The following is a 25494-nucleotide window of genomic DNA, read 5'->3' on the forward strand; positions in this document are numbered from 1 at the left end:
TCATGTGGGCACCATGGTCAGTTCTGTGTAGCTGATGTACATCACCTTAGGAAAACCTGTGGGGGGATACAAAAAGGAGAAGAGTCAGAGGATCCCATTTCCCCCTTTGAGAAGGAGGAATTTGGGGGAGAGGCAGTTCCTTGGAGCCTTGGTGGAGCAGTGGGCTAATGCCTCCTTAAGTAACACCAGCTGCCTGCAATTAGTGCAGGTTCGAGTCCCACCAGGCTCAAGGTTGACTCAGCCTTCCATCCTTCCGAGGTAGGTAAAATGAGGACCCAGATTGTTGGGGGCAATAAGCTGACTTTGTAATAATGCCGCTTGGGGGGGGGGGCGAAAGCCCTAATAAGCAGGCATATACATAGAATGAAGGCTACTGCTAAGCACATTGGTTTGTGCTTCTTAGATTGTAAGCCGCCCTGAGTCTTCGGAGAAGGGCGGGATATAAATGGGATTAAAATAAAAAATAAATAAAATAAAAGTTCCTATCTGGAGTTTTATCTATCTCTATCTCTATCTCTATCTCTATCTCTATCTCTATCTCTATCTCTATCTCTATCTTTATCTCTATCTCTATCTCTATCTATCTTACTATGAAGAAGAAAGGGGATTTTATTCTTTGCAATGCATGTTTATATTGGAAGAGCATTTTTTTAAAAATTGCCTTACAAGTCAGTGTGAAAGAAAAATGGAATGCCTAGTTCCTAGACTCTTGAACGGGAAATAATTTTATGTATGATTGACTTGTGAGGCCGGTGTGTTGTGCAATTAGCTCACATGGTGTAACAAGATGGTGGGTGTGTTGTCACTGTGAGTTGTGGTGGTGGGGGCACGAAGGGAGGCTCAGCCAATCTCAATGTATACATGGTTGTACTTTGACAATAGAGGTTCGTTCATTTAAATTAATGAAGCTAACAAACATATGCAGAAATCCGCCTTAGACCAGCCTGTTCAGTTTTGTGCCTATTATCAACATATTTCTGTTCATTTGGGGCTTTGGGATAATTTACAATATCTTTCTTCAGGCTTATGCCTTTACAAGGTACTGGATTTCACTTCCCATTATTTACAAACAACTTGAAGGATGCCAGATTGGGATGTCTGATTTTAATAGTAGGGACTTTTGATGGTGTAGTCAAAATTCGAACATCCGGGCCGTGGTGGTTCTTGATCTTAGTATTTATGATGTCTTTGACCCCTTGCTCATTTTGTATGTATGTATGTATGTATGTATGTATGTATGTATGTATGTATGTATATATTAATATTTATTTCATAATATCTTAGGTTGGAAGGAACTTGGAGATTTTTTTCCTTTATTTTACTGATTCCTTTTTACTTTTTTCTTTCTTTGCATTTTCACTTTCTCCTTTTAATTTCCTTCTGAGTTTTGTTTGTATTAGTTTTTATTACTGTAACTAAAATTATCTATCTTTATATCTATCTTTCTGTCTGTCTGTCCATCCATCTGTCTTTCTGTCTGTTTTTCCGTCCGTCCGTCCATCTGTCCGTCCGTCCGTCTGTCTGTCTACCTATCTATCTATCTGTCTATCTATCTATCACCAGCAAACACAACTTGTAGGTGGCTCCAAGCAAATATCTTACCTTTCTACCAAACCTGAGCTGGGTAGAGTGTTGCAATTGTCTGATGAAGCAAAAATTGGCTGAGCAATTCTATTTTTTCTTTGGTATTTGTTAGATACTTGTCACCTTCCTTGAGCACACATTCTTATATTTTTTTTCTTCCACCTTTTATTTTGAGCATACAAAATAAAGCTTAAGGCACCCATTTGAAACACCATTAAAATGTAGACAATGAATCAGCATTCTTGGCCACCTTTGTGTACTCTGCTGAAGGACCCTGTAGGAGTATCTCTCAGTAATACTGAGGTTTCATTTCAAGAAAGTAATTGGTTAGCATGTAAATTTTTGAAGACTTCATTTCTCCAAGGCACAGTGGTGGTGGGAGAAAGGTGGGGGGCATGATATTTGATGGGCGAAGCAGAAGGAAAGGAAGGGATGGTACTTACAGGGCAAGTAGAGGTCAACTGGAGGCACGTTGGGTGGGGTCATCAAAGAGCAAATAAGAGTGATACCTACTTTTGGGTTACTTACTGTCCTGCTTCTCATCTTTGCTTTCACCATTTTGAGCGCCTTTCTGTGAGAGCCTTGTGGAGGCATTGACAGCTGTGGCTGTTGACTTCAAGCTGCGCTTGCGTTTCTGCACATTCTGTTCTGGGTGGAAGATGATGACGTAGATTTTGGGTACATAGAGCATCCCGAGAGAAACAAAGGCGCTCAGGCTCATGGAGATGGTGAGGGTTGTTGTCTGAATGTACATCTGGGAGGGAGAAACACATAGGATGCTTGCTAAGAAGGCCCAAGGACTGCATTTTAGTCCAGAAGATCTGGACTGTGGCATGCAATCACAGGATCATGTAAGTTCAACTCAAGTCACTTATGAGTCAAATTTGACTTCTAGTGCGTTACAGAGTTTTCTTGGCACGAAACACAGAGTTTCCCATTGCCTTCCTCTGACATAATTTTTCTTGATTACTGAGATGATCCATTACCCAATAACTAACAAAAGTTAACTGTGATTATATTTCTAAATCAGTCTCCTAGCTGGCCATGGTGTCAAGCTGTAAACTTATTCCGGCCTTCATCATTTTAGGTTGATTGGGTGAGGAAGAGTCAGAAATTGTTGAAATTGAAATTGTTGAAATTGTTCAACTTTAAATGTCAAAACTGGAGGTCTAAAATGATGCAGTCCAAGAAAAGCCACACTATTTGATCTTACAGTTGTCCAAAGGGGCCTTCACTGAATCAGAAAGGAGGGGCTTGTAAATACCCTTAGTAAAATGATTGTAATCCTTGTCGTCTGCTCACTTACTTAACATATAAATGCCCACCTATTTCTATAGCAATTCTAAAATTCCTATGCCCACTAAACACACCGAAGTCCTTTGGTTTCAATGGATTTTGGTAGGCTTATCAGAAGCAAGCACCCAATGGCCTTCCATTGTTTTTCTGAACTGAATTTCCATCTTCTCCAAGGACAACGGTGAAGAATTGCTGGGAGTTCCATTTCAATAACACCTCTATTGGTTTGTAGAACCAACTTCTGAGTCTGCCTGGTGTTACCTTCTAGGGAGCTTCTTCTCAGTTCAGTACCCTGCAAGCCTACTGTAGGTGGCTAATGGATGCTGCCTTCCACTACCTCCTGAACTGAAATAGAAGGCACACACACACACACACACACACACACACACACACACACACACACAAAGTTTCTTTTAAAACTATAAATGAGCAAGAACTCTCATCCCTCAAATTGCATCTCCTGGATTTATTGGAAAGGAGGAAGCAGGCCAGAGGAGCTAATCAGGCAAAGATGCACCTCACGGGTGCTCTAAGTTACAAAAGTACTCTTTCCTTTATTAATGGATGTAATGTAGCAAAGACCACAGATAACTTTTGAGAATTCCATGATGAATTAATCAAGAAGAGTGATGACATCCAAATGACAGGAGAGCAAGGAATCCTTGGTTTAAACATCTGTATTCTGTCTTTCTTAGGAAAAGCTCAGGATAATTGTAAATGACTTAGTGGTTGGTCTTGGTGGTTTATAATTTGGTCTAGAACAGGGGTGTCAAACTGCTGGCCCGTGTGCTGGCTGCGTCATGCCAAAACCGCGCCCACCCCATTGCCGTGATGTGTACATTGTGACACATCACGTGATGTTGTATGTTTGACACCCATGGTCTAGAACAGGGGTAGGCAACCTTGGCTCTTTTATGTCTCATGGACTGGCTCAGGAATTCTGGGAGTTGAAGTCCACGAGTCATAAAAGAGCCAAGGTTGCCTACCCCTGGTCTAGAATTTCAGGTGCTGGTTTAGAAACTAGGAGATAGTGACTTCTAGGCCTCCCTTAAGCCTGAACGCCAGCTGGGTGACTGGGCCAGACGTGCTGTCTCAGCCCAACCAACTTCATCCATACGATTCATAGGATGGTTCTTGTGGGGAAAATGAGAGGAGAAAGGAGTATTTTATGTCCACTACCTTGCCTTATTTATAAAAATAATAAAGGCGGGATAATAAATAAACAATAGAATTGCCCCTGGAAAGACTTCAGAGGAAAGGAATCTTTACTCTGCATAGAGATGTAAGAAAACCTTTGGCATTTTTAAAAAATGAATGAATAGGAGTTGAATAGCAATAGCAACAGCACTTAGACTTACATACCACTCCACAGTGCTTTGCAGCACTCTCTGAGTGGTTTACAATGTCAACATATTGCCCCATGTAATTTTCAGCCCAAAAGAAAGGGAGGCTTAATTCTTTCCTGGAAGGTCATTTTCCCTTTAAAAATTGTCCACTTACAACTGTAGCACTAACATGGCTGTAAGTAGGAAAGCAGCTGGGTGAGCAGACGAAGCACCAGATCCAGAGGGTAACAAAAATCTTTCCTTTCCTTCAACCCTAAACCACAATCCAGTTCAAAATTCCTCCTCCCAGGGGTTCACTTATGCAGAAACAAACACACAGAGGAATCATATCTTATAAGCAATTCATGGTATTTGGGAAGGATGCCATTGAGCAAATGGCATGCATTACATAATTTAAATCAGTTGCATGCAGAATAAGATGAATTATGGAATGAGTGTTAGCTGAGGATTTTTTTGACTGAGGGCAATGACATAATTCATGTCATAGCCTGCGCGGGCAATGTCTTCGTGATTTGCAATGTAATGTGATGGATGCCTATGATAACATCTACTTGTCCTTCAGCCTCTTGGTTGAATGGATTGGAGTCTAAGTCTCCTTCTTAAGCACCCCATCCAGTATGAGCCATAATTTGTTTAATCAATGACTCAAGTAGTACTACGTGGATTTGAAAAAAGCATGCAAAACCATGGTTTATAAAGACAGTGGCAGGATTTTCACCACACACTAAGCCACATTGCCCAAACCACATTACAGTTTAATGTGATGCATAAACAAATATATTTAAAAGAGAATATAAAATACTCTCTTTTATAACAGAAAGAAATGTTACAAGAGAAATTGAGCTGCTGTATTGCTTTCTTGTTCTGGATAATGACTTATAAGTGATGTCTTATGTCCTATGACACAATGCCTGGAATCATGCATTCTGTTAAGCAATAATGTTTCATTTGGATTTGTAGGGATCCAATATCTGGCTGGAAAGAATAACAGAAGACTATTAAATGGCAGCATGAAGCATTATTAATAAGCTCTAACCATTCATTTGTCATCCAGCAGTCATCCACATTTTTCAGCCCTTATACTGTGGCCCTAATTTACTCATGTGGTGAACCATTCACAGTGATTTGTGAAGTATGATTTAGGCTATTATAGGCTGGATTTGTAGAAAATACTTCACCTGATTATTGTGTTAACCCAATTTTGAAGTTTGTGGAACACACTGAGCAATAAACTATCCAAATCATTAGGATTTGCACCAACTATAAAAAAGTGGGTAAAACTAAATTTAATATATTATGCAAATATAACTGTTAGCAGATCCTGCAATAGAGCCAGAGCATAACTTTCTCATGCCCTCATGCTTTTAATCTTTTTTTTTTGATGTTCAGTTAGGAGGTCATGCAGTGCTATCATATGATCTAAATCTCATAAATAACTATGTATGTCACATCACTCCAAAAAACAAAACAAAACAATAAAGGCATACAGCTCATGGCTCTTTCAAAACTGAACTCTACTTTTAATGCCAGGCTTCCTGCATTTGAAATTTTCTAGATATGTTGGACTTTTACAGCAAGTGATAGGATGGTTTTATTTCATTTTATTTTATGCCTTCATAATTTTATTCGTTATAGTCCTATTGTGTATGCATAAGTATTGAATACCTTTGGTTTTGCTCTTGTTCACTGTAAGCTACTGAAAAATCAGAAGGAATCTAGTAGCATCCACTATTAGTCATTCTGACTTTTTGCTATTAGAAACTAACATGGCTCTCTTCCCGTACTGTAAACTACTCAATGTCTATGTAATTGCAGCAGATATAAACCAGACCATTACATAAAGAATTCCCAGCCTGCTCAGCTAGGCATGAAAGCCAGTTGGGTGACTTTGGGCTAGTCACTCTCTTTCAGCCCAACCCACCATACAGGATTGTTATTGTAGGGAACATGGGAGGAGGAACGTGTTCATATGCTCATCACCTTGATTTATTTGTAAAAATAAGAAAGGCAGGATATAAACAAACAAACAAACAGACAGACAGAAGCCATTGCCAGATCTAGAATCCCAAGGTCAATGAGGGTTGAGATCTTGAGGGTGGAGGGAAGTAAACTCTATCTGGGATGGGTGTTTGATTGAAATGGTCTTTTACCTGCCTGTCTACTTATCTTTATTGGAAGGAAATGGGACGCGATTAATGAGCACGCCTGGGGCCTTCATTCTGAACTGGGATAACTTTTCTGAGGTAGAACTTTTAGAGCAGCGTTTCCCAACCTTTATCACTTGACGTATGGACTTCAGCTCCCAGAATTCCCCAGCTAGCCAATTGGGAAACACTGTTTTAGAATGCCTACAACTTCACAGTAGCTCTTAATACAAAGACATCAGAGACCACCTGCTAGAGCTTGGTAGTCCTGACCGCTTTAAGCAGTGATACTTGTTTGCTTATTCATACAGTTCAGTTTCTAGATAATCTAGAACACCATGCAGATGAACATTCCTCTGAAGACAACAACTCTTCACCCTGGCTCTGTGGTGGCGAACCTATGGCCGTTGCCCCAGTCCTAGGCCTTCAGCTGGGTTTTATAAAACCTTTTCGCTTTAGGCCTCCGCCGCCGTGTGCAAAAGAAAAAAAAGGTTCAATCAATCAATCAATTTCAACTTCTCATCTTGCAAAGTTGGAATTGATTGATTGAACTTTTTAGTCCCATCCAGTCTGCCGTTACCACCGCAGCCACGCCCACCCAATAGGCCATGCCCATCCAATGGGCCACACCCACCCAATGGGCCACGCCCACCCAGCGATACATAAGTGGGTTTGGGTTGCAGTTTGGGCACTCGGTCTCTAAAAGGTTCGCCATCACTGCCCTAGCTGAACAAAAACCTACCAGCCTGCTGTGAGGAAATAAGATGGGAGCACCTTCTTTCCCCAAATTGCTTTGAAAGGTGCACTGAGCCAAAAGCAAGGGAACTCTATGCCAGTAATGGAAGACATGGCAATGTACTTTTATTGGATCATCAGAATGTGCTCAATGGCACATCCATCCCTATTTCAGGCCTTCCTCAAAGATCATGAAAATAGCCTTTGAGGGGTCAAGCTGGTGAATGCAAGTTCCAGATGAGGGCTGAGGAGCTGCATGCCACTATTTTAGACATCAGGTAGGAAATGCTTGAAAGTTTTGATGCTCCTCCCCTAATACATACTGATACAGAATGAGCCTGAGAAGGAAAAGGCTTGAAGGTTTCTAACCTTCTGCAATTCATGGGCATATTTGATATGAAAAAAGTCCATCAATAAAATCTGTTACGAGAAGGACACCAAATGGGAATGTCCCAATTGTTTCTCTCTCTCTCTCTCTCTCTCTCTCTCTCTCTCTCTCTCTCTCTCTCTCTCTCTCTCTCTCTCTCTCTCTCTCTCTCTCTCTCTCTCTCTCTCTCGCAGGTGACTCAACATGGGGGTGGGTGGGTAAGGTTAAAAATCCCTGTTTGACCATGGGGTTCATTGGGGGATTTGGGGACAGTTCTTTTTTTTCAGCCTAATCAACCTTATTTAACTATTCTTGAGAGGATAAAAATTAGAGAATGTCTATTTTGTTGTCCTGAGTTTCCAGAAGAAAGTGAGCATGTAAATGACACTAAAACATAAAACAGATGAGGAATCCCCCAGGCTTGTTTTATAATGTGTAAAATGTCTTTGCAATCCCCAGCACCCTACTTTGGCGATCTGAGAAAAAACTAAGAAGCAAAACAGCTTTTTTTAAACCTTGCAAAAGTTCAAAGCACAACCAGCATTCCTGTGAACCTCAACCTCCCAAAACTGGGATGATTTTTTCCCCCATTTGGGGAATGGATTTAATGATTTAAAAGGGGTGCCATTAGCTCCTGAGAGTGCCTAATGCAGCCCCTTGACATTCCCTAAACAGACAGAATGAAAAAACAGGACAGGTCTGACTTTGTCAGCTTTGCCTGTTACGGTGTCATCATAGCTTAATCAGCAGCCCTCGACTTAACAATCATTTGTTTAGCAACCGTTCCAAGTTACAATGGCAACTGAAAAAAGTGACTTGGAACCAGTCCTCACACATACAAGTGTTGCAGTATCACCACAGTCGTGTGATCCAAATTCAGGTGCTTGGCAAGTGGCGTGTGTTTGTAATGGTTGCAATGTCCCGAGGTTATGTGATGGCCATTGGGGAGGCCTTCCTAGCCAGCTTCCAACAAGCAAAGTCAATGGAGGAAGCTGGGCTCACTTAATGCCCACATGATTCACTTAACAACATTGGCAAAAAGAGCCCACAATTGAGCACTCAGGTAACAACTGCCTTGCATAGCAAAGGAAATTTTGGTCTCAAACCGAAGTAACTGTGGCGATGTTGCAACAAGGGGTGAGGACAAGTGATAAGTCACTTTTTTCAGTGCTGTTGTGACTTGTTTAGCAAATGGTTGCTAAACAAGTGGTTGTAAGCCGAGGACTACTTGTACGTAAACTGCATCGTCCCTTGTACCACCCCACTCCTTGTCCTGATTGCTCCCACCTTCTCCGCTGACTGAGATGTGCCAAAGAAGATGGGCACAAAGGCCAGCCAGATGATGCACGTTGTGTACATGGTGAAGCCAATGGGTTTAGCCTCGTTGAAGTTCTCGGGCACGCCACGGGCCTTGATGGCATAGATGGTGCAGGTCACCATCAAAACAATACTGTAGCTGAGACAGGAGATGATAGAGAGGTCTGACATGTCACATTTGAGGACGCCCTGGGCAAATTCTGGGTTGGGGGTACGTTGTTCTTCATAGTCAATGATGCTATGGGGTGGCTGCACCCCCAGCCAGATGACCACAGCCACCACTTGCACAGACATGAGGCTGAAGGTGATTACCAGTTGGGAGGTGGGGCTGATGAACTTGGGTGGAGTCACAGACTTCTTGCCTTGTTCAAAGATGCGATAGATGCGATTGGTTTTGGTCAGCAATGCCGAATAGCTGATGGCCATGCCCAAGCCAAGGAAGAGGCGCCGGAAGGCACAGATGGTGACACCTGGTTCAGCAATCATCAAAAAAGTGATGGTGTAGATGAGGAAAATCCCGGTGAGCAGGACATAGCTCAGCTCACGACCTGAGGCTCGGACAATGGGGGTGTCATTGAAGCGGATGAAGGTGATAACAATGAAGACGGTGCCAAGGATGCCCAGGATGGCCAAGAAGATGGGCAGAATGGACCAAGGAGAGCTCCACTCCAGCTTGACAATGGGGGTTGGGAGGCAGGCTGTACGATTGAGATTGGGCCGCATGTCAAAGGGACACATTTCACAGTTGAACTCATCCAGTTGGTACTGGTAGCCATCGCATAGCTCGCAGTGCCAGCAGCAAGGAACACCTTTCACCATCTTCTTCCTCTCTCCTGGGTTACAAGGGAGGCTGCATACTGATGAGGGGATCTCCTTCTGTCCACCTGACCATTGCATGTCCTCAATCTGGGGGAGAATCAGAGAAAGCCAGAGAACAGTGACTGCCAATTATCCCAGGGAATCACATCTGTGTTTCAATACCTTGCAGGTTCCTCTTAGTTGATGGGATGTGGCCACAATGGACTTGGCGGCCTCTCAATTAACATCATGAACGTGATTGGGGCAAACTGGTCAAAACTCACTAGTACGTTACTACTGGACTTTGCACAAATGGATAGACTTACACTGAAGATTAAAGAAAAAGAAGAATATTTTCAAATATGGAATGTATTTTATCAATGGCTAAAAAAACAGAGAAAGGGCATAAACATGATTTAAAGATGATGACGATGATGACAACGATGATTGATTAATTCTATGCTGTATCACTCACGTTCAGTCGAAGGTATTCTGTCCACTGGCCAATGGACCTGTATCCTGGGGCTGTAGTATTTGTCAGCTGATACTGGAAAATATCATAGCGCCCAGGGGAATCTCCATTTTCATTGAACATTACCGGTGTCCCAGCACTGCCTGCAGAAAAGAAAAGATTACAGGGAGACACAGACATCCTTCAAGATGGAGATTCTCTAAAGGGGATAAGACAACATTATGCTAAGGGACACCGGCCAACAGAGACTAGTGGGAAGAAGAGTTGTAGGCAGCCTCCAAAGTCAAATGCGGTAGGTCATCTACTTGGGGGCCTCAGAGGTGTTTGGTTAGCTGTTGTGAAAACCTGATTTGCTATTGTGATGTGAGACACAAGAGGCTTAGGGTCTAATCCTGTGAGCCTTTTTTTTAAGACTGTTTCCTGCTGCAAGCATTGATGGATATAGAAAACTGCAGATCAGTTTTCTCCACTTCTCTATCTCTCTAGAAGATGGGCATGTTATCTATTGGCAAGGATAGGACATGTCGAGTATGACATGCCTACAAAATGGGCATGACAAATATGTTGACCTGGAGCTGTTGGTTTGCACCTCAACATGCAGCTTCCTTTTGTTTGTGACCTAAAGCTGCAGAATCTGGGTAAAGCTTTCTTACTCCTTCCTGCCCTGAATACTGCAAGCTTGTACTTGCCTGCCAGTTCGTGATCACAGCCCTACGTTGCTCTTTGCTCAGGTCTCCACGTGTGCAAATGTAGAATACTACCTCTGACATAAGAGTGATACAACCCAGCCTCTTGGCTGAAAAGCTGATCCTCTGCCGATCTCACCATTGAAGTTGACCCCCAGAATGTAGTGCAGCAGGGTACGCCCGTCAATGGGGTCCATCTTGTCACACACCCCGATGTGGCCTGAACACAGCTCCATATGCATGTTGTGTAAGGCGTGGGCCATGGCATAGACAGCGTCAATCACAAACTGCACCTTCCCCTCCTGCTCGTAAGTTGATTCCCGGCCAATTCGTTCATCTCCTGAAGAAAGGGTGGGGGGGAAAGTGAGTCAAAGCCACTGGCAATTCTGAATAGCCTGTCACATTAAGATACTCTCTGGCTGTGAAAGCTTTTTCTTTGACTCTAGTGCCTTGCTTACAGAATTGAGCTCTGGTGGCGCAGTGGTTAGAATGCAGTATTGCAGGCTAACTCTGCCCACTGACAGCAGTTGGATCCAGACCGGCTCAAGGTTGACTCAGCCTTCCCTCCTTCCAAGCTCAGTAAAATGAGGACCCAGATTGTTGGGGTCAATATGCTGACTCTGTAAAATGCTTAAGAGGGCTGTAAAGCACTGTGAAGCGGTATGTAAGTCTACCCACAATTGCTGTTTCTTCCCCAGAAAGACTCAGCTATCACTTGCTCTGCTTTTCTTTTCTTTTCTTGAGATGCAAGATTCTTCTTTTAATTTCCCTGGCCTTTTAGATGTTCTTTTCTTTTTTTTCTGGCTGTGATAATTTGGTTACCTGTCTCATTAGAGCCATCCTATGCCTTATTCTCAAACATACCAACTTTGTTTTCCAAGAAAAATAGCTACCCAAATAATAGATTCATATTTGGGCAGCGTTGTAACTCCTTTCATAAATTATATTGCATCCCCTGTTCTCAGCTGTATTAACAATGCTACTTAGAAGGGGGGGGAAGGTTTGATGCTATTTGGTTTGCTATAAGGAAAACGCTTTGTGCATTCCTCCATTCTGAAGTAGAACAGAATTTATTACGATAGACAAGTTTTCTATTCTTTATATCAAGCAAAAGGATGTGTACCCAGCTCAGAATAAGAAATTAGGCTAGATGGCTGATTATAGGGTGCCGCTGTCAATTTCCTTCCATACTAAAGAGAAAAAACAAATTGAAAAGTACAAGGCTAAAACACTAAAGCAGGGCTTTTCAACCAGTGGTACAGGTACCACCTGTGGTACATTGGCATCTGGCAGGTGGTACGCGACCATCCTAGAAAAGTGGTAGCTGGGGAGGGGAATGAGCTAAACCAGTGGCAGCACCGCACAAGCCTGAGCAAGAGATGGCTGAAGCTGCAGGGCTGTCAGGGCTCAGCGGAAGCGCCAGGATCAGCGCTTCTTCGGGGCTGTTAGGGCTCAGTGGAAGTGCCAGGATCAGTGCCAGGCTCCAGCTGGAGCTTGGCACTGATCCTGGCGCTTCTGAGCCCAGAAGAAGTGCCGATCAGCTGGAATGTTGCAGCATCTCCAGAGGGTCTTGTGATTTACATTCAGATGCTTGGCAACTGATTCGTATTTATGATGGTCACAGTGTCCCAGGGTCATGTGAAGTGACCAAAACCTGCTGCAACCACCCAGCAGATGGGGGAGGGGAATAAAAACCAAACACCCCCACCCCACCCCTCCTGCCAATCCTCCAACAGAAATGCTCACCACAATGAAAACCTCGGACAGGAGGAAGAGCACCGCCGGGCGGGCAGGCAAGTGTCTTGCTCAGCTGTGGCTTGGGGGGCACGTTTTTCAGTGCCATTGTAATTTCGAACAGTCACTAAGCGAACAGTTGAAAAGCCCTGCACTAAAGCACAACCTACTATAGAAGAGTATGGAGATGGGCTTAAAAGGGGATTCAACAATTCTTATGCCAATGTCAGTTTGTGTCCGATAGATGCAAAGGGGGTGAGGAAAAAAGTCAGGATTGCCCTGCCCTGATTCTCTTTGGTATAAAAGGGAAGAGAGAAAATCTGTTAGGCTTTCACTGTTTTTTTTTTATCATATTTTATATTGTAATAACAGAATTGCAGTAATTCCTGTGACGTCTATTTTCCTGTCCTGTTCTATTTCAAAGGGTTGACCTCAATCTTGAAAGCTTGACAGAGATTCTCTCTCTTTCTCTCTCCACCCCTCTTTATACAGATAGTCCTCGACTTACAACAATTCATTTAGTGGCCGTTCAAAGTTAGAATGGTACTGAAAAAAGTGACATGACTGATTTTCACACTTACGACCATTGCAAGATCTCCACGGGTCACATGATCAAAATTCAGATGCTTGGCGACTGACTCATATTTATGACGGTGGCAGTGTCCCAAGGTCATGTGATCGATCACCTTTTGCGACCTTCTGAGAAGAAAAGTCAATGGGGAAGCCAGATCCACTTAACAGTTGTGCTACTAACTTAAACAACTGCAGTAACTCGCTTAACAACTGTGGCAAGCAAAGTCGTAAAGTGGGACAAAACGTGCTTAACCACCGTCTCATTTAACAACAGAAATGTTGGGTTCAATTGTGGTCCTAAGTCAAGGACTACTTGTAGTAAGGAGAATCCAAGCAGGACAATCCTGAATTTTTAACTCACTGCCCCAGTCCTGTTGAGCTAGGCTGAGCTGGATGCTTGCATAATGGCTGTTGAATACCTTCTTCAGGCCATCTCCGTATTCCTCCAAATCTACTTGCTGTTTGGTTAGGTTTGTGACTTGTAGAGATTTTAATTTTTCCCCAAAAGGAAGCAAATGCACCTGTAATTTGAAGTGGTGCATTTAGCATCCCAGAACTTTAAATCCCTTGCAAATGTACGCCTCTTCTTCTTCCCACCTAAAATAGAGCAATTCTGCTCTCTCTTTGTGGAAACCTGGAAGGCAAAGGTGGGCAAGAAATGGCTGTGGTGGAGGCTGGCTAGTGTTGGCAGGAGGAGGCATTTCAACCCTTCCAACCCTTCCAAAACATAACCTCGGATTGCATCCAAGTAATGATGACAAACGTTATATGCCTTGAGGCTGAATTTGGAGAGTCTTAGAGTGAGGGAAAATCTGCTTTCATACAGGCACAACTAATCAGGACTTAAAGCACTCTTACGCACTAAATGGGGATGAGACAAGGGCAACCTCAAGGAGAGGATTTCATTTGTCAGTACAAACTGTGTACAGTACATGGGAATGGGGGTCAGGTTGCATGTCATGATCAAGGCAATGCCTGATGTATAAGTTGTACTTATACAGTAGATGTCTAAGCTTACTGTTGTAAACAGACATATCCTTAGTTCATGTAAAGAATAATAGCCATTCACGAGGCTGTCTATGAAAAGTGATGCTTAGGACACTGATGCCAAGTCAAATTGGCAGGTCTTTTCCTTCCTTCCTTCCTTCCTTCCTTCCTTCCTTCCTTCCTTCCTTCCTTCCTTCCTTCCTTCCTTCCTTCCTTCCTTCCTTCCTTCCTTCCTTCCTTCCTTTCCTTCCTTCCTTTCTTTGCCAGCTCCTGACTTTTGATGTATTTCTTTCCAAAGCAGTTGCAGTATTTTAATCTTGCTTGCCTGCTTTCTTGAACAATTTGTGTAACGATTGATAATTTCTCAGTTGCTGAGGGAGGGAGGCTGAACCTAATTTTCTTGGTCAACTTTTGTTAACTTGTTTTTTTTTTTGGCAAGGCACCATGCACCTTCACCATGCACCTCCAACTGCCGGCAGTTCAGTGGAAGAGAAGCGGATGTGGGAAATATTGGGGAACTTTGGAGATGGGCTTGAGAAATCGAGGGGAACAAATGGATTCGGACTGAAGAAGTCACTAAAACAACTAGAAGCAGCATAGAAAAGGAGGCTGAGCTGGACATTTTTCCAGGAAAAAACAGGGCCTGGAGAGGAAGCAGGAGTTCCTTGCTTTCTTTCTGTCATAAGGGGAGAGGGGACACTTGAAGTCTAATCTCCTCTGTTCCCGGTGGAGTTGAACAACAGCCTAGGCCAGACATGTCAAACACAAGGCCCGGGGGCCGGATCCGGCCCGCAAAGTGGTTTCATGTGGCCCGCGAAGCCATCCTGGAAACAGTGAGGGAACGGCCCCCACTGCCTTGGCCCTGGCCCAGAGACCCTCCTTCTGCCAGAGACCCTCAGATCTGTCCCACTCCTGCCCAGGCCCCCATTGGCACCCTTGATGCGTATGATGTAGAGCTGGCCACGCCCACCCAGTAGGCCATACGCACTCTAGCCACGCCCACCCAGTAGGCCACGCCTACCCTGGCCATACCCACCCGGCCCCCTGAGGGCAACTGCAATGCTGATGCGGCCCTCAATGAAATTGAGTTTGACACCCCTGGCCTAGGCCAGTGATGGCGAACCTTTTAGAGACCGAGTGCCCAAACTGCAACCCCAAACCCACTTATGTATCATTGGGTGCCGGGTGGGCGTGGCCCATTGGGTGGGCGTGGCTGCCGTGGTAACGGCAGACTGGGTGGGACTAAAAAGTTCAATCAATCAATTCCAACTTTGCGATTTCCCGTGAGAAGTTGAAATGGATTGATTGATTGAACCTTTTTTTATTTTTGCACACAGTGCATGCGCCCACAGAGAGGGCTCTGCGTGCCACCTGTGGCCCGCGTGCCATAGGTTTGCCACCACGGGCCTAGGCCTTGAAGCTCTGTGATGTTTTCTACCACAATCACCTCAAAACCAGGGATTAGTGTGCAATTGGGGAATTATTCGTTGAAGCAATTATTCTGTGCATTAACTCCCCTGGCTTTACTCCTCCCTCCTTGGCTCCACACATCAGGAATAGCCCTACCAGTACATTTGCGGCTGCCTTCCTCATATTGGAACCCTGGGCGGGTCAGTTTACATCTGAAGTCTTGCTCCCAGTATTCAGCAAACCAGATGTTGCGCCGATTGTTCTCCAAGGAGCGGGTGGTGAAGTATTGGTCAAAACCTGGAAAGAGAACAAGGAGGAGGATCATAGCTGTGCAGTCATATTTTTTTTCAAAGAACCGTCAATGTTTTTTTTTTAAAGGTAGTTACTGAAGTTGAATCGTGATCAGCCACGTCATCTCTCAGTTGCAGGGTTATCTCCATGTGAAAAAGTTTTCCTTCTTGGCTTTTCAGAGTGGATGACTTTTAAGAGCAAAGGAGTATGTTGTGTGGCTTTTTCTCATGCCAGATGTGTGTGAATGTATGTCAGCATCCAGTCATCAAGTACTTGGATGTAGAGATGGTGATTTTTATCCATCAAGCAGAAACTTCAGTAGAATGGAACATTACTCATTCCTGCCAGTCAAACTTTACCTTACAGAATTCTTTCCCTTGAGAGAGGAGTCCTATTCTCTGTTACATTGTATCCTTTTATTTTAGAGACATTAACGAAGTCTTTTGCGTCTCGTCATTAGCAGATTGAAATCTCTAAGCACAAGTATCGGTCTGGGGTAGAATGGAAGGAAGGCATCTGTCTTCTCACTCATTGATCTTCCCAGCTCTGAAGAGTTGCTTTAAGTCTATTAAATCATGGCTTCTCTATCACTTTAAAATGGATTAGTTGCCAATAATGCATTTTAAAACCCTCGCACATTCACAACCCAGGCTCTTAGAGAACAGAGCTTAAGAATGAAATGCCTCTTTTAAATGAATTAATATGCAGCTGTGCTCAATACAAAATGAAGGAACAGAGAAAATAATTATTTAAGGATGCATTTTCCAAACATTTACTTGGTTTGCTTGACATATGCAACTGGGACATATGTGTCATTGTTAAACTGTGCCAGCTGTAAGTTACAGAGGGTTAGTTTTACCCAGACCAAGCATGGCACTTTTAAATTAAAGTCCCATGCATAGCCATGTCATGCAAACATAGGAAAGAAGATAATTATAGGTTTAAACTAGGACTGCCACATCTGGGCTGCAAGCTGTTGGGAAGGCTTGTTCACATATGCTACTAAGGGCCACCATATTGGATGGCAAAACTCTAATCATGGAATCCTCTGTGTTCTCTGAGCTTGGCTGTTTGCTTGTGGATGTTTCATTATTTGACTAACTTCTTCAGTGCTAGTGAGTATGGGGTTTGCTCCCTGTTTAATTACAGTAGCTTGCCCTGCCAGCATTGCTGGTGTGGTTTTCTCCTTGATAGTTAGTTACCCTTAATTAGGATATTGTTTTCTACTTAATTGTTTGGTGTCCATCCCTACTTATTCGGGTGTAAGCTGCTGGAGAGGATGCATTCTGGTCTTTTTGTTTCCTTCTTAGCCTTTTTATTGTCCTTTTTCAATGGTGTATAAATGTGGCTTATTTCTATGTGTCTGCTGATGGCTGATTTGCCTGAATGCCAAGCTTTCAGAAATTCCTAATGGTTTTAGATTTAGCTTGGTCTAAGATGCTTACAATTTCCCAGTTGAAACTGTGGTTGAGTCTGTCCATGTACTCTGAGATTAAGGATCTCTAGTTCTAACTGGCCATCACAACCTCTGTTGGTGGCTGTGATTTTTATGGTTCTGATCCCCAGCTCTTGTTAAACTTTCCTATAGTGGTCAAGGTAGGTGGCCCTGTAAAATGGGTATTAATAGGAGTCCCCTCTCACCCATTATTTTACTCTCTATCCAATCAGTAGTGTGGGGATAATGAAACAGGCAGAAAGGGATAGAGATAGGTAAGAAAAAAAAAACCCATTCCTGTCTTTTCAGGAAGAATAACAAATGCAGAAGTGGCAATCATTCTGAGGGATATCTGCCACCAGTTTGCCCAGGGTAATGCTGGTCATTTTCTACTAGGTCTCAGGAAGGAAAGTGGATCTTGGAATCATGGCAAAGTGGGCCAGCTGTGTCATGTGACTTCAGCCAATTTGTGTTTCTCTTCCAAACTGCACGCTGCTGCTCCCTTCTGCTCTGTCTAAGCTTTTGTTACCTTCAATTGAGGCTCTTTTGGGTAAGATGGTCACTGCTCCTTCAGCCACTTCTTCTTGCATCAGAATGGGGGAGATCTTGGAGCCCCAGCTGTCAGAACCTACCCAGAGGAACTGCCCTGTCAGATTGGCAAAGCGGGAGGCTTCCAGCACTCTTCTGCAGGGGTGCAATGGAAAAATGAGAGACATTCATGACTAATCCCTAAGCAAGATACAACATGCTCTGTCAATCACCTCTTTTTTTTTTGCTGTGTCCCTGTGATGTTGTGTTGCATGGATATCTTATCCCCAGCTCTTGCATGCGATAGACTTGAGTCTACTTTGGCCATACCGATGTTTTGCTCCTTATTCCAACTGATGCCAGGAAAACCTCAAGATCTGTATAATCTGTCAGGCTCTGTCTAACGTTACCTAGGCAAGTCAAGGGACTAGGAACCAAATTACTAAAGGCAAGATAGGGGTCTTCAGTGAGGACAACTAACAGGGAAAGCGTAACTAATGAATTCAGAACTTCAGCTATAAGCCACCATGTGGTTAATGCTAGGCTAGGACTATATACTATTACATGCTGCACTGAGTCAGGAATAGACACCTTTTTTCCAGCTTGGGAGGTGAGCAGCAATTTATTTATATATTTATGGGGGGAAGCAAGAGACATATCTAATGATGGAAAGACTTTGGGAAATGGTAGTGTGGAGAGGGGTGTGGGAGTATATGAAATCTAGCAGAGGTTAAAGACAGAGTTAATATTTTACGAAAACCTGCTGAAAATTATGCAGCTGCGAATGAGTGATTTTGCTGACAGATTTCAGCAGGATGATCTGCTGTGATCTGTGTGCTAAAAAAATAGGAGCTGGCAGGCCAAATGTGGATTTGAAATTGCCTACTCGCTGCATGATGTGTTTTGATCAAGTTTTTTGATCCAGTCTAAAATTCATGAATGAATTAATCATCGTTTAGTTAATTCTTGGTTCGATTTTATTCCTTTTTAGCTACTTTTGTTGTGTACCTCTCTGGATTGATAAGAGAGTTGGATGGACCACAAAATCCAGTCAGGCCTAACTAGGAACCATAAACAGACCACATACTTGCACATCAGTTGAACTAGTCAAGCTAAAAACAAACCATCTTTTCAATTTAATTTAATTTAACCATTCCCTGAATTATTTTCATTTGCATATCCTACTAAGGTGAAAATAATCTCAGATTTAGCCATCCTGTTCCCTTGATCATTTTGGATCAGATTAACCCACCATTCTGGCTGTTGTCAGGATGAAACGGAAGAGGAAACATGTTCACAACTCTTGGAAGGAAGCCAGAACACAAACGAACAAAAGGAAAAAAAAAGCAGATGGAGCATTTACTTGATGTCATCCTCATTGGCAAAAATGATGATGCCGCGGGCATTGGGAGTCTCCATCAGTCTCTTGATCACTTTGTTAAACTCTCCTGGTCTGGGTTCTCGTGGGATCTTGATGGACTGGGCAATGCAGACTCCACCTGCCAGGTAGGAAAAAGGCCTTAGGAAATGATTGGGAAAACGTGGTTTACTGGGTATTTGCCTTATACACAGAAGGTGCGACATCTCCTATTTAAAAAGAAGTGGATTGCAGATCATGGTGAGCTCTCATTGTGCCTGATCCCCTGAAAGCTGATGGTTGCTTTGAGTTACCTTGGTCTACATTGGCAAGTAATCTGATTTGGAATAAGACTCCTTCCTAATGTTCCGATTCTGTTCTTCAGTCCCAAAGAAGATTATTTTAAACTACATCTCAGTTGTTCTGTCCTGATTCTTTGCTGATGTTTCATATTCCTGGGCATAGCCCAAAGCTATGCTGGTTACTTAGACGGGTTCAAGAAAGCTTCACATTCACTAGAGGCTTTTCAGAATTTCCGGTGTGCTCCAAACTAGGTTAGATGCACCATATATAGAAATGGAGAAAACTGACCACAGAAGAAGACCTAGTGGTCCATTGAGCCTGACCTTTGAGATTTTTTTCTTGTGGTTTTTGTTTTCTTTTTAATTAATTTATTTTTATTTATTTATTATTGTTATTTATTTGGACATGAGTTTATCCCAAGCACATTTAAACTCAGTAATCGTTGATTGACCTAATACCTCTGCTGGAAGCTGGTTCCAAGCTTCCACTATTCCTTCTGTGAAGTAATACTTCCTAGCATTACTTTTGAACTATCAGTTTGTGGTTATGCCCCCACCCCAGTCTTGATTTTTGCTTAATATTGAAAATACTACCTTCTAGATTCTTATTCGCACCCTTAATATATCTAAAGGTTTCAATTAGGTCCTCCACTCCCCTTCTCTTCTTCCAGGCTGTTCAAATAATAATAATAATAATAATAATAATAATAATAATAATAATAATAATAATAATAATAATAATAATAATAATAATAATAAGAAGAAGAAGAAGAAGAAGAAGAAGTTGGAAGGGACCTTGGAGGTCATCTAGTCCAACCCCCTGCTCAGGCAGGAAACCCTATACCATTTCAGGCAAATGGCTGTCCAGTCTCTTCTTAAAAACCTCCAGTGTTGGAGCATTCACCACCTCTGGAGGCAGGTTGTTCCACTGGTTAATTGTTCTAACTGTCAGGAAGTTTCTCCTTAGCTCTAGGTTGCTTCTCTCCTTGACTAGTTTCCATCCGTTGCTTCTTGTCCTACTTTCAGGTGCTTTGGAGAATAGCTTGACTCCCTCTTCCTTGTGGTAGCCCCTGAGATATTGGAACACTGCTATCATGTCACCCCTCACTCTTCTCTTCGTTAAACTACACATACCCATATTCCATTTCTCCGATGCACCATTTTTATTGACTCTCTCTGGATTTGCTCAATCTTATCAATATCTGTTTTGATAAGGTGAGGTCTCCAGAACTGGACACAGTATTCCAAATGGGGTCTGACATATCCCCTATGATTTTCTTTATTCAGAGATAAAATGAGGATTCTTGGAGAGGGAGGGATTTAAAGTGAGTAAAGTGTTTACTGGAAGAGGATTAATACTCTCTCCAACCTGCCATCACTGAAAGATACCTGCAGCAGACTGGGCAAAGGAATATGATACCGTTTTGGACAAATGGCTGTCCTGTCTTTTCTTGAAAACTTTCAGTGAGGGAGCACCAACAGCTCCAGGAGGTGGGCTGTTCCATTGCTAAGCTCTCATAGTCAGAAAATTCTTCCTTGGTTCAAGCACTAGAGAGACTAAATCTATTCTTTGTTCCCTGTGACAGCCCTTCATATATTGGGAGACTGCTATCATGTCTCCTCTTGGCCTTCCCTTCTTTATGCTAAGCATACCACGTTCCTTTAACCGTTCTTCATAGAGTTTAGCTTCCAAGCCACTTATCTTCTTCGTTGCTCTTCTCTGCACTCTTTCCAGTTCCTCAACATCCTTTTTGTATTGTGCTGATCAGAACTGGACACAGAATTCCAGGTGTGGCCTGACCCGTGCAGCAGAGAGGGGTGCTATCACTTTGTGCGATTTTGACCCTAGGCCTCTATTCATGCAGCCCAAAACTGCATTGACTTTTGTATATGGCCAATTATTTGTTGCTTATATTACTCATTGCTGAACAACATTTGGATCTTGTTTTGGATCTTGTTCAGGTTTATCAAGATTTTGAACCTGTCTTCAGAGCTATTAGCAATCCCCCCCTCCCCCAAGCTTTGTGTCATCCACAGATTTTATAAACATGCCTTCTACTCCCTCATCTAAGCCATTTATGAAATGCAATGAGTGCCAAAACAATGAATATCAAATTTTTTCCCATAGGGAATAATGAAGTGAGTCATAAGGCAGCTGACACTGACAAGTTCTAACTTGTGCATTGAGTATCAAACAAACAATGAGTACCAGGACAAAATTTTCATGTCAAAATGCATTGAGTTTCAAAGCAGTTCAGTACCAAGATACCACTGTGTTAGATTTTATCCCTTAAATCCTCTACTATGCTCACTGTGGGGAGAGGAAAAGGATCCTGGAAGCCAAATAAATCTGCAAAGTACTTGCTGCCAGCGGAAAGTGTGAAAACCAATAGTTTATTCCTAAAAATAATTTGGGAAAAGGAGGAATCTCACAAATTAGTGGTTTGTGTATGTAAGAGATAAAGATAGCATCTTCCTTGAATTAACCTTGATTCCCAATGACTAATATGTCCTGGTAGGTATTTTGGTAACAATACAGAAGTGGTTTGCTACTGATATCAGTCAGGGATCAGTCATGGGATAACAAGAGCAAAAACTCACAGGGTCACCAGGTTTACACAAATACAAAAAGCTCAGCCCACGTTAACTAATCTCAATTGCCCATATTTCCATAGCTTCTCCAATGACCATATTTTTGAGTTCACATAATGACCTAGAGGCTAAGCAGAAGGCTACACCCCAAAACCCCAACTCTATTTTACTTTAGATTAAAATGTGATGAGTGTGGCCCAGCTATCGAACAGTAGATATGGAAGTGTTGCATGTAACTTGCTCTGTTGAGCTACCATAATCTCACATTCCATCTTGTCTGGCCCATCATCATGTCTGTCAATAGTATACCCTCTCCTCCTCCACTGGCAGCAATCCAGAGCACAGCTAATCCAGAATCAAAAGCTCATTTGTTTCAGTGTGGACTTGGCCTAGGACTCAGGTGTGGGACTTTTTTTTCCATTGCATTTGCACGCTGCAAAAATATGAGCCAATCTCTGATCCCATGCAGAGATCCCCTTTCCCTGCACATGGAACAACCGCAAGCAGTTTTCATGTGTCTGTTCATGGGCTGTTTTTCCAGGAAATTAGCAGCTTTACCGACCCCCATCATCAGCTTCAGACATTGCCCAAGCTCCTCTTACCAGCTTCCCGGGAGATCTGCACAAAGGCATCGACCCCACTCTCGCCATAGTTGCCCTCAGATGCCAAGGTGGAGACATAATTCCAGCCTAGCGCTTTAACAATGTCTAACATTGCTTGAGCTTGGTAAGAGTCAGGAGGCACCACACGGGAGAAATAATCGTAGCGGTTATTGTCGCTGAGTTCTGGTGCTGTGGATGCATAGCTTATCTGAGGAATCTGTAAGAGTGGAAGAAAATCACGGGTTAAAAGTGATGTTTTTATCCTTAGCCTCCTTAGCCTTGTTGTGCCAGAGACCTTCCTCTCCAGCCCTTCCTTATCCATTTAGTCCTATTTCTTTTGTAAAAATAATTCTGTACTGTACCATCAAAGGCTCACCAAGCTCACATCTTGTCCTCCTCCCTGTTTTTATTTTAATCCATTGTGTTTTATCGAATCCTCCCAGTACTGACACAATATTAAGGCTAAATGGTAGCTTTTTGTTACAAAGCAAAAATGCTCTTAAGAGATGGAGAGTAATGACCCGAGTGAGGCTTAAGCTTCTTTGTCGACTGATTTAGGGCATTTATATGGCTCCCATTAATAGTCATGAACAAAGTAATAATTGCCATAACTGTGTGACAACATTTGCCCTGCACAAATAGCTTAGATCCATTTTCACAATATCTTATTTCTTTTTCTTCTATCCCTTACATTTTATTTTATTTTATTCAAAAAGTTAAAATGTAAACTCAAAAAAAAATTACAAAGACAAAACAAAACTAGACAAAACATTTAAAACTAAGTGCATTAAAAGAAACACACACACACACACACACACACACATATTCACAATATCTTAATAAATAAGCAGCAGTGGATTAAAAAATGAAATCACAAAATATTAAAAGGTCCAGAAATGTTAAAAATTGCTATCATTTTTAAAATATTAAAAGTATTTTTAAAAAAACCCTTGCTGCCCTATAGGCATGGCATGCAACATATTTCCAGAAAGGAAGAATTCCAGGATGTATTGTTAAATGTCCCTTTCTCTGGTTAACTACTCCCTTACTTCATCAGAGTCAGCCTCAGTACCAATTCAAGAAGTCTCATTGTTTCACATGAAGCAGGATGCATTTAAAAAGTGTTCATGAGCACAAGAAAAGATGACATTCCTCCTGTCTCATGTGCTAAAGCCAACTGGGTTTTAACACAATTTTTTTAACAGTAGCTGTATTCCGGCAACATGCTGGCTTGTAGAGTAAAACACACAAACCACATAAACCACAATGAGCAGCTCTGATACTTCCATAACTTCAGTAGAGATCTGGTCTCCATGGATACAATGTGATGCTCACCAGTGGGGAAAAGTCTTGGACATGAAGGCTTCCTCAAGGTTTTATCTCTTTTGGAAGCCTTTGTGTAGTCCGCTCAGACTAGTTTTCTCCCTGCTTTTTCATCAATTTTGGATGGACATTCAGGTTTTGGTAATGTCCCGGCAGAGCTTCCTTGCTGCAAACACCGGGGCTTAAATGAAACCACATTATGGTTTAGGATGCTATGAATGATTGGGCCATTGCTGGGTTCCTAAGACTTTCTTATGCTCAGAACCCTTTTTTAAATGCACCATGCCAAAATAGAATGTAAATGAAGTAAAAGACAGATGAGGCCCAATAATTTTTTAAAAAGTTGGCCTCAAATATTGCTAACTATTAGCAATAATTAGCAATTGCTATTAAAATCATTTCTAATCAACTTCATGTTAAGTATAAAATCATAGCCGTTCTAAGTTCCAAGGGCTCTTTGAGATGACTGAGTTTAGCTCTTGGTCCCTGCAGGAATCCAGAATAAAACATCCCAAATAGATGCCTATTTAGCTTCTGTCTGAACTCATCCAATGAAGGGGAAACCAGCATGTCTTTGGGTAGCTGGTTTTACTGCGGAACTATTCTTAGGGAGTTTTGTTTTTCTTCCCTTATAATTCCAGTGGAATCTGTCTTGTGTAGACCCAGAATTTTCAGCAGTGGTTATATTACCTGGGGAATTTTGGAAGTCACAACTGGAAGCTTCCATGATGGAGAAATACTATTCTATGTGGTCCTTTCTAGTACTTGACGATGCTATCAAATCCTCCATCTGTTTTCTGTTCTCCAGGCCCAGTTTACCCAGCTCTTTCCATCTTTATTAATGAAAATATTTATTTTTCCTACAGATTTTTCCCCCCTGTGCTTTGAATTTTACACTTCATTTTTTTATGTAGAACCACAATTGAGTGCCCTGCAGTGTCCTCTCAAACAGGCACTGACTTTCCAAATGCACCCTTTAAGGAGGGGCACCATCTTAAATATCATCTCCTGAGACAGGAATCCAGATGTTCCCTAGGAAGGTGCAGCTTCTATCATCTCTTTGCTGTTCAACCTCCTTTCCCCCAAATGATGTCGTGTGAAAGGCCTGACTTCTACTTACAGCAAAGAGGCGAAGGACGTTGGCCACCATAATAGAGACAGAGCTGGCAGAGGCCCCAATGACAGCCACCACGCGCTCTGGTTTGGCAATGATGGCTGGCTCCCCATTGGAACAGCGCACATCGGAAGTGTCCTTCTGAATCAGTGCCTGGACAAAAGTCAATGATTGTTCCAAGGCATAGGTGTCACGAGAGCAGGTATCCAGGATTCGGGCCCCTAAGGTTATGTTGGGAAGCAGATCAGGGTCACTGTTGATCTGATCCAGAGCGTAAAGCATGGCTTCCATCCGATGGATCCCCTTTTCTTTCTTCACCTCTCCACAAGGTACTCCGGCTGGGCCACGGGAATGCACAGGGAACAGCCCTCCAAGAGTGATGTCTCCTTCTATCTTGATTGAATGTGGCTGGGTGGCTGCTTGGCTACGTACCCAACCTGGGCCAGATCCTAAGGCCCACAGTGACCAGAACCAAAACAATGGGAAGTTAGTAGACTCCAT

General features: G+C 42.7%; 1 protein-coding gene across 1 annotated transcript; it reads right to left on the minus strand.

The window, feature by feature from the left end:
• On the minus strand, positions 1 to 25494 carry LOC308664199 (metabotropic glutamate receptor 6-like; the record flags this gene model as incomplete). Its single annotated transcript, XM_081321230.1, has 10 exons — positions 1 to 56; positions 2113 to 2338; positions 8760 to 9695; positions 10063 to 10202; positions 10885 to 11085; positions 15606 to 15746; positions 17705 to 17859; positions 19067 to 19202; positions 22557 to 22773; positions 25000 to 25494. 10 exons carry the CDS (start codon positions 25492 to 25494, stop codon positions 1 to 3), a joined length of 2703 nt encoding a protein of 900 aa, XP_081177356.1.

Source organism: Vipera berus, assembly GCF_964194415.1.
Source record: "Vipera berus genome assembly, chromosome: 2".
Taxonomy (NCBI): domain Eukaryota; kingdom Metazoa; phylum Chordata; class Lepidosauria; order Squamata; family Viperidae; genus Vipera; species Vipera berus.